The sequence below is a fragment of the Gadus morhua genome, chromosome 6 (genome assembly GCF_902167405.1).
Source record: "Gadus morhua chromosome 6, gadMor3.0, whole genome shotgun sequence".
NCBI classification, from domain to species: Eukaryota; Metazoa; Chordata; class Actinopteri; order Gadiformes; family Gadidae; genus Gadus; species Gadus morhua.
In genome coordinates this window covers 7,524,413-7,537,338 of record NC_044053.1, presented here as the reverse complement: position 1 = coordinate 7,537,338, position 12,926 = coordinate 7,524,413, and the positions used below count along the sequence as shown (strand labels likewise).

At 44.3% G+C, this 12,926-nt stretch overlaps 1 protein-coding gene across 1 annotated transcript in view; it reads left to right on the top strand.

The window, feature by feature from the left end:
- Nucleotides 1-2,322: 2,322 nt before the first annotated feature.
- niban2b (niban apoptosis regulator 2b) overlaps nt 2,323-12,926 on the top strand; it is a 30,425-nt gene continuing 19,821 nt past the window's right edge. The window contains exons 1-2 of the mRNA XM_030359663.1: nt 2,323-2,661; nt 11,426-11,556. Coding sequence (XP_030215523.1) covers nt 2,607-2,661; nt 11,426-11,556 — 186 coding nt within the window. The 5' untranslated portion in view covers nt 2,323-2,606. The remainder of the gene's footprint in view (nt 2,662-11,425; nt 11,557-12,926) is intronic.

Genomic DNA, 12,926 nt, shown 5'->3' with positions numbered 1-12,926 from the left:
CTACAGACACCGAAACGGCGCTTTCGGGAAAGCTCAATGTGCGACTGGCTCGTAGTGCCTGTAATTCTGCACCAGGGCTGAATTTCGGGAACTAGGCTACTTCAAATACTGTGCTAGGGGCCCACTAATATCTATATTAAAGCATCCATAAAGTAGCATGCCATGGGACCTTTAACTTTTCCTTGCCGAAATTTACATGACGACTCAGAAGGCCTATTTCGGAAGTTGTAGAAGAAAACGCTATTCCATGTGTGAATTAGGTCGTATTATTTGGCCATAAACTGAGCCATTTGAAGTTTGAAATTCATTCATGCATCTGTGTCATCGGAGATTGCAAACGCGCTGTCAAAACATCAACTCGTCAGGATAAAATGCGCTGATGGCTCTTAAAGGGGACGGGAGATGGCACTCTCATTGGTTTATTGCGCGTTATGCCCAAACCACACGGGTAATTAGGTTACATAATATGGAGTTAGAATCATGCCAAAACCCCGAACACACGCAAAACGTGTTTTGCTCACGCACAACGATTCACACACACGCTCAGTGTGGTTTGCAAATACAAAACATCGTTCACAAACGAATGCATTTTGCTTCAAAAACAAATACAGCATACAAACTAAAATGTGCGCGTGGATCAGCAAGGCGGAAAATTAGTGCCAAAAGTCACGTGTCAAACAAATGTCCTATGATGCACACTACACAACAGCAGGTGGCGCTGTTCCTGCCAAACCGCACGGATTCCGTACGGTTTCCGTACGGTTTCCGTGCGGTTTATCACTTTTACCGCGCCATTCTAGGGCCAGTTAGTGGCCTTCTTGGCTTTCCATAGAATCCACACACGGTTGGCCGGCATCAAATAAAGATTTTGAGGAGAAAAAAAGATCGTCCTGGCAGCCTTAAACTGACTCAACAGCGCCACCTGCTGTTGTGTAGTGTGAATCACAGGACATTTCTTTGTCACGTGACTTTTGGCACTAATTTTCCGCCTTGCTGATCCACGCGCAAATGCCTTCCGATCCACGCTCAGCTTTCAGTGTTCCGTACTTGTAGAATTGTTTTGTGTACTTGAAGGATTTTAGTTTGTACTGGAAAGATTTTGGTTTGTACTATGTGTAAAACATACTGTATTTGTTTCTGAAGCAAAATGCATTAGTTTGTGAATGATGTTTTGTATTTGCAAACCACACTGAGCGTGTGTGTGAATCATTGTGCGTGAGTAAAACACGTTTTGTGTGTGTGTGTGTGTGTGTGTGTGTGTGTGTGTGTGTGTGTGTGTGTGTGTGTGTGTGTGTGTGTGTGTGTGTGTGTGTGAATCGTTGTGCGTGAGCAAAACACGTTTTGCGTGTGTGCGGGGTTTTGGCATGATTCTAACTCCATAAAGATAGGCCTACGGATAGTGCGGGTGACATGTCCCCCCGCGTCCGCGACGCGCCTGATGTGGTGTCTATTACGCGCCTTATGTGGTTTCATTTATATCAGTTGATATTTCGTCCCCGTAGAATGACAAGGTTCTATCTGACATTTTTGTCAAATTAGACTTAGGCCTACGATGCTTATTCAATGACAGCTTATTAAGGTCAAGTGAGATGTTTCTTGAAGTTGTGTTCACATTCGGACTTTATATGGAATATAAAGGAATTCCAAGAACTTTCAAGGTCAATATCTCAGAACTATGTTACTGAAAACGCAGACAGAAGCCTGTAATTCTATGGGGACAAATTAAGCCTGTATACTGTTCTCACACTACTCAACCTTTTTAAAAGGCATGACTTTTCTGAATGGTCTTAAACATCGTGGCGACACATTTTTATGTCTGGCAGGCACACGCTGCCCCGACATCGGCAAGATGTTAATGTTCTCATTATACACTTTTTGTTCGGCCGAAGGTTTGTTGGATGAAGTCATTCTGTTTTTTTCTCATGTTTTTCCAAATTACAATAAGAGTAGGCCTAGGTTTTGTATGCTAACGTTGAACCATCACCACATAAAGAGTTTATTTTTCATAATATAAGTTTAACTCAACATAATATAAGACAACATGACACAACATAATATCTGCGTGTATATAGTGTAGTAATATAATACAATACCATAATAAAATAGTATATCAATATAAAACACAATATAATATAGGATAATATAATATCATAATATAATATAAAATATAATATAATTTATCATATATCTCACGTCATGAAATATCATAATATAATATTAGCCACCAGGGGTCGTCGTCGGCCCCTGCCTCTCCTGTGGCTAGGCAGAAACTCCACCTTTCCGGGAGTGACTCACAGGGAGGAGGGTGTGTTTCGCCAGACTCATACCAGCAGACAACCCAAGTTTGAAGCTCTTTCCCCAACTTTTATCCGCTCCTTACTTACTCACTCCGCCTCCTACGGACTTTATTTCGCCACCCGTTCCAATTCGTCACTTGGCGTTATGTTCTAGGGCTAGGCTAGGTCAGGGTGAGAGGGACACCCGGAGGTCTGACAGCCAGAGAAAGTAACTGAGAAGAGTTCTTCTGGGTTCTCTCAGACTGCTCCGCTTTTATTGGAATATAATTTTTTTGGGGGGGACCAGGGTGTGTTTTTTCTTTCCTCACAATGGGAGACGTCATATCGAGCCACTTGGATGAGGGCAAGCGGGAGATCATCACAGGTGAGGGGGGGGGGCATCACCTGTGCGACAGGCAGCTCACCTGGAGACATTGGTTGCCACGAAATCAGTGCCCTTTCGTTAAAAAAAAACCTCTATCATGGTTGCACACAATAAGGTAGCCTGCTAGAATGCCTTATTTTTAATGGGTTCATTACACGGTTAGTATTTGTATTTTGCATTGCAAGAAAAAAAATCATTACGTTTTAAGGCTACACAACGTCATACAAAGCTGCAAGTATGCCTACCTTAATCCTCCCCACTAGATGGAACTAATTAGGTTTATTGATGAATTGTCATCTGGACTATCAACAAAAGGACACACAACAGCCCTACTAGTGTCAATTGATATATTTGATCATGGTTGCCATTAAGCAATGGAACCGATCCCCACTTCCCCGACATGGTCTATCGATCCTGTTGGTCTGTTTAGCTAAACAGTGGTGTTTATGTATCGTGATAGGACGTAGGATGTATTGGTAAAAGCATTTAAAAACCCTAATCACCGCTATTGATAATACCGTTGCGGATTGCCACCATGCCTCTTTCCGACCCCTGAAACTCAACTGTGGGTACAATCTGATCCTGATGTTAACATCCCGCCTCACATTTCCACAAGATGAGTTAAGAAGGCAATCGTCTGGGACTCTGGGACTGGGTCATTGTGTTTTAAACCCCGCCAGACAGTGACCAGGGGGAGATGGGGGAGAGAAAGCGACGTGAGGCCAATATGTGATCGTAATTTATAAATTCCACGAGCGGCCAGTTCGGAGTGAGACACATATCAAATGTGGAATCCGAGGAATGCATGGAAAAAGCACGCGTGGCCCTGGCCCCTGGTAAGAGAGTATCCCTGCAGGTTTCAGGTCAGTTCGAAAGTGGGTAGGAGCCTAGCCCCGGGCCGTCGCCCCAGCCTGTCTTCTCTCTGGAGCAGCCTGGATTTAGAGCCAAGCCGAGCCCATTGACCCACAGCCCCCCATACAGACTCACCCTTGGAGCCGGTACTCCACACAATGACCAATCCGTAGAATAGACATGCTTTCGATATGTTCTGAGATTAGACAATTGTGTAATTGAAGGTTTCTGTGATTTGAGTGTGCAGACTTTCTTTTTTGCTTATCTCCTGCCATGTGAAGGACTTTGCCTTGATAAGAACAATGGGTTAGGTGATGGTGGGAGAGCGACTGAGGATGATGATGTTGATGATGATGATGATGATAATGATGAATTAGCTTTTGTTCCCAGAGATGAGGTCACACGTTACACCGGCCTGCTGCTGCCTCCTTGCATGAGGTCATCAGGTGCAGCCGGTTACTTGTAATAAGTCTGTCAGGGCTATGCAACCACCACTATGAACCCAGCCAGGCAGCAGCCGTGTCTAAATAAGTGGGTAACCACATTCTAGTGTGGTCACACACACACACACACACACACACACACACACACACACACACACACACACACACACACACACACACACACACACACACACACACACACACACACACACACACACACACACACACACACAGTCTGTTTATGTAAGATGCTTGAGGAAGAACGGGTCATCGGCATTTCAGGCTTTCACATGAGAGGGTGTTGGGAACATCTTCTGAACCTGTGTATCAACAAGTGGAACTTCCTTTCGGGGGTATGTTTTGGTTGGTTTCGCCGGGGGGGGGGGGGGCACTAACTAGAAACCCCCAGCCCCTAGAAACCCCTCTCCCCCTCTGTCTGTCTCTCAGTACTCTAGCCGTTAGAGGTTTAGGTTTAGTGTCTGTCTGCGGTCACCTCGTGGTGCTCCCCTGGCTGAAAACTCAGGCTGCTGCTTCCATCCCCGGCAGCCCATAATGAACGGCAGCGTCTGTCAGGTGACGCCGTTGCTGTGGCGACGCAGGGCCACACACCGGGGCATTCATTATAGCAGGGATAGAGATGGACTAAGCAGGGCTATACTCACACACACACGCACGCACTGCGCGTTCTTAATGCTGCTTGGTTTAGGGCTGGCCCCAAATCAAGAATAACCACATATATGAATATGCGATTGCACTTTGGTATTCACATTAATTCCTTATTTTGGTGCTTCACATGCCATTGCTGAACAGGAAAGGCGAGTTGATGATAATGTCGTCTTAGTTTAGCTCTAGTTGAACTGAGGCACATTCAGAGTTTGAAACATGCTGACGGAGAAGATATGGTAAGAAAGATGAGTCCAACATCTATATCTGGAACTGTCAATTTAAGATAAAAGCATTCTTATTATTTAGTTATTCCGCCTTAAGTATTCACTTCATTCCAGATTTCTGGAACATTCCTAACCCTTGCTGGCTCTGTTCTGATTGGATGTGCTTTTCTTTAATATGCTCCACTATAAATCATCTCTGCTGTCTACCACACAGACAGATAAGCTTGTTAAGGGTAGGTGTCCCTTGTGGTTGGTTGTAAAAAGCACATTTGATAAAATTCCTTAAATGACTTGTCTAAAAGGGCCTTGTCTATTGTTAAAGAAGTTAAAACGTTTGAGGGGTCAGTGCTAGTCCTGACATAATCAGAGAGCTTGGAGCTTTTGGAGTTTGACAATTTTATTTGAATCTTAAATCTATTATAAAAAAGTTGAATTCCTATTAAAGATCCATCAGGGGTACTTCTTTTTGTTTTAACTAACCCTCGTCTCTTGATTAATGTCTTAAAACTGATGACAGACAAGCTCAAATCCGGGAGAATGGGACCATACACTTTCTATCGCTTCGTATTTGTTTTGACCAATCAGATGCTGGAGACTCGAGACAAATTCGGCCAGCAGTAGTAAACTTGAAGCAAATCCTCAAATCAATGTGTCACTATGTAGTCCGCTCGCTGTAGAAATGCAATTTCAATCCCCTTCTGAATGCTTCACCATTTGAATGAAGGAGTTTTCCTCTGTTAAATATCTCTGTACTGTAACCGGTAACAAGGTCCTGCTCCCTGCAGTTTTTGGTTTCTGGCACAGGCTCGATGACATAGAATGGCTAAACCCAACCCTCCTTAAAAACAAGAAGCTATGTTCATGATAATGACCTCATGATCAGGCCTTAAGTACAGTGCTTCAATCTTCCAAAGGCTTTGTATAACATACATAGACGGAGCATGTATCAAGGACAAAATATTATTTATGCGTGTGACTGCATCCTCTGTCTGTTCTCCCTGAGATGAACCGAAGGGATTAACCGCAGTCTTGTGGACCCTCCCCTTCTGGACCCTCCCCTTCTGGAAGTGACACTTCCTTCTTGAAGTTCCACAATTGTGTTCCACAATTTGTGCAATTTTATATTCTGTGTGGTTTAACTTTCAGGCTAAAGGTCTGCCATTCTTTTTTTAAGTACATAGTGGGTGCAAAACGACTTGTTCAATACACTTCTACGCCCTCTGTAGGATGGAACTATTATTGACATAACTCTTCTCATTTTTTTTTTCATTATAAGTTTTTCTTTTTATCGAATTTGAATCAATCGATTATTGTGGTATTGAGTGGTCAGGGTGCTGTGGTTGGTTGGGGGAGGTTGAGGGTGGTTGGATGGTGTTGGGGGTCATGTTGGTTGGGTGGTGTTGGGGTCATGGTGGTTGGGGGTCAGGGTGATGTTGGGTTTCAGGGTGGTTGGGTGGTGTTGGGGGTCATGGTGGTTGGGGGTCAGGGTGATGTTGGGTTTCAGGGTGGTTGGATGGTGTTGGGGGTCATGTTGGTTGGGTGGTGTTGGGGGTCATGGTGCTGTGGGTCGTCGGGTGGTGTAAAGGGGTCAGGTTGCTGTGGTTGGTTGGGTGGTGTTAAGGGGTCAGGAGGCTTTGGGTAGTGTTAAGGGGTCAGGGTCGTGTTAAGGGGTCAGGGTGGTGTTAAGGGGTCAGGAGGCTTTGGGTAGTGTTAAGGGGTCAGGGTGGTGTTAAGGGGTCAGGAGGCTTTGGGTGGTGTTAAGGGGTCAGGGTGGTGTTAAGGGGTCAGGAGGCTTTGGGTGGTGTTAAGGGGTCAGGGTGGTGTTAAGGGGTCAGGAGGCTTTGGGTAGTGTTAAGGGGTCAGGGTGGTGTTAAGGGGTCAGGGTGCTTTGGGTGGTGTTAAGGGAATTAATGTGAATACTAAGGGGTCAGGGTGTTTTGGGTGGTGGTAAGGGGTCAGGGTGGTGTTAAGGGGTCAGGGTGGTGTTAAGGGGTCAGGGTGCTTTGGGTGGTGGTAAGGGGTCAGGGTGCTTTGGGTGGTGTTGGGGGTAACGGGGCTGTTGGGTGTGGGTCGGGGTGGTGCTGGGGTAAGGGGGGTGTTGGTCGTCAGGATGGTGTTGTTGGTTGGGGGTCAGGTTTGTAAGAAAGTGGGGGGACCATGTAGGGTGAGGGCAGGGTGGCTCGATTATACAAAACATCATAATCACGATTATTTTGGTCAAGACTGAAATCACGATTATTCAAACGATTAAGGAATCTTAAGGAATCGTTTTCTTCCCTGTTCTACCAAGTCCATCACAGCAGAGGCCATGGTCTTATGGCCAGGACTGACACGCAGGGGAACAAAAAACACAGCTGAACATCACAAAATAACCACCCCATAAAAGTCATGCAAGACTGAGAGTTGTAGTGGGACTAGTAATTAGTAGAATGGCCAAGGAAAGGGCTTGCCCAAACGAACGTCCCAACGGGGTCATTAGTTTGGACCTCTTGAAGACTTTAAGGATGGAGGTCGGGGCGGCCGGAGGGAACCCGGGTCTATCCGGGTTCCCTCCCTCCGTTCCCTCTAGATACGGTCAACAGTCGGCCTGTTGTCTAACGTTGATGCTGAGCGATGAGACTTGCAGAAGCCCGTTGTTGTCGGAGGTCGTAGTCAGAGGCCGATGAGGAGAGCCTGACGCTGTGTGACACGCGTCTCAGTCACACAGATAGAGCATGACATTGTCTGGTGTGGCTCGGAGACGCGTCACTTCTGGAACACAAAGTGGTTTTACCTTCCCCTTAACCCGCAAACCTTTCTATTCTGGTCCTGTAGCACGGCTGGCCCTCAGAAGAAATCTGGTTGTCCTGTATAAAGACTGTTGTGTTGCTAGAGTATGACGGTATCACTTGAGCATGACGGTATCAGTATCAGTGTCACCTTTACAAAGTGCACTCATTATTCCTCAGGAGAAAGACTCCTTGTTAAGAGCAAAAAAATAAATATTGTTTTGAATATTGTTTTTGGCCATGTTGTTTTTATCTCGTCTATCCACTCAGTGCTACGGCCATCCCATAATATCCCTCTGTGAGAACCTGCCTGCAGCGCATCTCTACATTTCAGTGACCTGTTGCAGCGTGTTCTGATTTCCATGGTTCTCTCTGCGCTATCTAAAGAGAAATAACATGGAACGGTTCAGTGATCCACTGTTACTGAAGTAAAGCAAACTAGGCTTAGTAATCAGTTTGTTTTATTCAAACCCAATTACCAGCGTAGATGCAGAAGTCTGCTCAATAAGCAGAGGTGGGAAGCAATGAATCAATCCTCCCATCTATTAATGATCTTTAATTAAGGGAAGTACCAGGACATTTCTCATTTACAAGTTAAACAGCCTTGGTTAAAAAGACAATTGTAGAGGGATCATGTGATGCTAAAGCATCAACTGTGTATGTGTTCTCAGGAAATTCAATGCCATCAGGCAAACCCAGGAAGACTAGATTTCACTTCAAAGTGGCCTTTTGGCAGTTGGTTGCGAAGCAGTTTATTTCAGGGATCACTTGGCAGTCTTCTCTTAGTATTGTATTAAGTTTAAGTGGTTTATTCGATTATTTTATTAAAGATATAATTTTGTAAAATAGTATGCATGGTGGTTTCATCATTGAAAGGGTAATTTTCCATCGTATTTCAATCAATAGTTTCCAAACTATTTATCTGAAATTCACTACAAGTCTCTTCAGATAAAAGTCCCTGCTAAATGACTAAACAGTATTGTCAATGGAAAGTATCGATTGTATTATGAGCAGTTGTGTTGACTGTGTTTGTGTGACGGGTAAATGTGTAACCGAAACAACCCTCTTGCTCCATCCACCATGAGTTGTATCTGGGGGTGAAACACTATGCAAAGTTTCTCCTTAATTTTCTCTCTGACTCCCCATGCCCCATGCCCCGCCCCCAGTTCCAGCGCTAATGGTCGCATTCCTTAAGACTTCCTCTCCAAGGGGCCATCTGGCAAGAGAACACATTCCCCCTGGTTCTATAAGGACATGTAGCCTTACCTTCCACTGAAAGTAGCATGTAGCACCCGCTTCTTTGAGGACATGTCGCCTTACCTTACACTGAAAGTAGCATTTGGCACCAGGTTAAGGACATATAGTCGGGGGAGAGTAGCAGTAGCATTTATACCCTGCATGCCTCCTAGGGGCTCTATGATCTAAATCTAGGGTTTCCCAACCTTCTCGGTCTCCTCTACCACCATAGCCAAATCCGTATGGTTCAAGTACTCCAAACCACAAAGTTTTTCCTTTTTACTAATATTATCATTAAGAACCATTCTTTTTATTGGGAATTTAAAATGGAAGAGACATCTTTTTATTTCTGGTATTAATTTATCGGCAACAACTAATTTGTAACATTTAGACTTCACAAATTCTATTCATTATTTCATGTGGTCATTTTATGGGGAATTACTGATCTTAGATAGCGTATTGTTATGGCAAGTTGAAGATCCAAAGAGCAGGAAAGAGGTCTGCTGTGGCCTTTCTGACGAGTTTACAGCAAAGCCTGCAAGACAAGTATGAAGCCCCTAATGTGCTGTTTGCTTTGACTCTGGTATCGTTTGGAAGCAACTCTTCTGAGGCCACGATGTGTATTTGAGTGTGCCAGAGGTTTGGTTTGTGTTGAACTTCAACCCCTTCAGTACGTGGGCGTGATTGGCTGACCCTCTCAACTGTGACTTGTTGGATCGGAATTTCACGGCGGAATAATGTGTCGTTGTGGTTTCCTCTGTGGATCAATTAATCATCGCTGTGAGGTCTGGTCTTTCATGCATTGCCCAGGGTCTGTCTCCTCAACAAGCTCGTACTTCACGAGTAGTACTTTAGTACTACCCTACACCTGGCTTTACTTAGCAACCTGTCACCAACTCAGGATCGCAGAACACGACTTGACCGAATCCTCTCCACCAGTTCCCAGAATGTTGCTTGTTTGCGAGTCTCATTTTACGCACGCCTTCCTGACCCCCACTAAAAAAGGATGCCTCCATCTCCTTATGTGCCGTCCAAAGCCCACAAGCAACGTGTCTTTACCCATGATGCCGAGCAGATGGGATCAAGTGCTGCGTCGCTCCTCCTTCCTCTCCCGCCAACTGGAATTACAAACACGTGTCCGTCCGCATATTTCCCACGTAAACCCCAGCTGGATATCAGCAGACACATTTGAGCTGTTACATAGTTGAATCATGTTTTATCACAAATTATTGTTTATAAATTCTGATTGATTTGCAGTGACACCAGTGGGTTAGCAGATGTATTACAACATGCCAATTTGTTCTGGAACTTGAGGAGTCACTACACAGTACACACACAAATCCAACAACAACATTTTATGTGAAAGTATTATTTGTAAGTAACTCTTTCTGATTGGCTTTCAAAGGTGCCAAACAAACTCGTGGCATGTCGTAGCAACAATTTGATCAAGAAAGTCATTTGGTTGACCCTTGCTTTGTATATCATTTTTTTATATTTATGGACAAACTTCTACGCTGTTATATGATGAACTATCTTCAGGGACCTTACATTTTTCAACTTTTCTTTGGTGTGCTTGGGGCAAGTAACCTTAAATGACTGAATCCATCCATCAATGTTTGACTTTAGTGTTTCGTCCAATTTTGGTGGGCTGTCATGTTGCAGTCGAGGTATTATTAGTGTAGTGCTGAAACCTCTGTTCCGACAGCTACTTAAACAAGAGAAATGTGTGTCCCCTTTCATGAGGTGAGGGCATTTGTTCACTCTCTCCTGGCCGTGCCGTCAGCACCCATAATGAGCTGTAAAACGTGTCAGGACGTCTGCTAGGGAGGGGTTTCTGTTGCGCAGGTTTTTAAAGGGTGTTCGATGAATAACGTCAGTTCTCACAAACAGGTAAGGGGGTGGGAAGGGACAAAAAAGGTTCTAACAGAAGCGTGTGAAATTCCTCATTCAATAAGGGTTATGTTTGACTTTCCACCAGGAAACATTTTCTCCACCCAACAAAACTCAACTCAATCTAAGCTCAATGGATGTTTCCTTCTATAATGGTGCGCATGTGCTCCAACAATAAAGGCTTTGTGTTGTTTTTTTTAGTCAAATCTGAAATGCTTGCGAAACAACACTTTGGTCAGTGCTCAAGACAATGACTCACTTTTCCTCCCAGTGTAGATGTATTTGCTCTGTTCATTTTGAGGACACTATAATCCAAATGGATCTGCGTGTCTCCATAATTCATGTTGAGCCGGTCGGGCTAGGGAATACTTCTCAGAGTTCCACCCCAGTACCTTTATCGCGTTCACTTGTCCACCCTAACCGCTAGCCAACTGGTTCTCAAACTTTTTCTACTAGTGTATATACCCACTAAGACATTTTTTTCAGATGGGTACCCCCTAAACCGGCAGAATACATTTTTGGGAGAAAAATACAAATACAATACAATTTACATAAATAATGAACATGAATAGAGAACAACTGTGCTAGACTATCCCCTGTCTAAGACCATGACTAAAGTGCCGCCTTGTTGTGTATATAGACCGGCTCTCACTGTGATGTTGTGGTGTGTGTGTTTCTGGGCCAGCCCGTACAGGGGAGGTGATGGGCCAGTTCAACGCTCTCTATGAACAGCAGTACAGCGTGGCGCTCTTCAACAAGGTGCGCTTCGACGTCGAGGGAGGGGGCGGACCTCAGCCTCAGCTGCTCCACCGCAAGGTAAACACTCCGCTTTCTTCTTCTGGTCTGTGTCATGTGATTCGAGAGAGCACCACGTCAGCCGCTTTTACATTCCTCCAGCAGTAAGATAAGGTTTGCTTTATCGTCCCAAAGGCTAAGTCGGTTTGGACCGTGTCCACGGAATCAAATGGTTGACATTCCAGATAGCACGAAACAACAGAAGGGAAAGTTTCAGTTTAATCCAAACCGACACAGTATTTTATCAACTCGTGGGTTCAAATGAATAGTTGGCTGTCATGACCTATGTTGACAGATCCCTTGAAACCCTTAACCCTTGAAACCCTGGGAAAGAACTTGGACCGTGGCTTAGTGGATGGTCTTCACTCCAAAACTGTTCCATCCTCGACCAAAAACAGACAGATTCCTGGCTTGATCTCTCCTAGATGGAGCAAAGCAGGATTCTTGCCAGCTACTGACATAATATTTATAATTATACTAATTATTATTATGAGGATTATTATTATCATTGTAATTATAAGCTGTAAGTAATTAAAGAGCACCTTTCATGTTGAATCTGCAGCACAAGTTGCTTTAGGGAAGTAATAAAAGTAATAATTTGAAGGACCAAGTAATATCACAAACAGAAATAAATATTACAGAATATCATATCTAACAAAGAAAATAGTTCCTGGAGATTCTATTTTTCAGCCGAAGATCTTCTTTAGGGACAAACTTGTTTTATACTCAACGCAGTTTCGCTTTGGTCACTGAACGCTCCGTTAGTCTGTGCCAGCGGGGTCTCCATAGAAACTGAAAATCTGAATTCAGATCGCAGAAATTAAACTGAGCAAATCACTCCCATCTTGTAGTTCGTTCCAAAATCTTTGAGATGCAAGAAGTTCACAAAAAAAATGTTTGCTGAGGTATATTTCCGCAGCTGCATTATGCCCCTAACATTCCCAATCTTATTTTCTGCAAAATATATGCTAAACCCACCTTCGCCATTCTAACCTAGCCTTTTAGGACAACATCCCTCCGTCTTCCCTAGAGCTGCTGCCTGCTGCCATGGTTACACATAACCCTAAAAAAGCACACCAGTTGAGGGTAGAAAAGGGTGAAATTACCTCTCTATTTACTTATTCTTCTATTGGGTGTGTTTATGTGGTTCCAGGTTTTCCCCAGTTGGCTTTAAATGTGAAATGGTTCTGCTGATATTCACAACCCCTCTCCCCGTGTCGTAAAATGCTGCACCCAGTGCAGAGGAGCAACGGGCTGTTTATAATGATCATGTTTTAAGAGGGGTGTAGGGACACAGCCTGCCAGGTCACAGCTATGCTAGCAGGATAGCATGTTAGCAGCTAGTGTTCTGGTGGGTTGGTTCAGGTATTTGGTTTACCCACTGGTTGTGA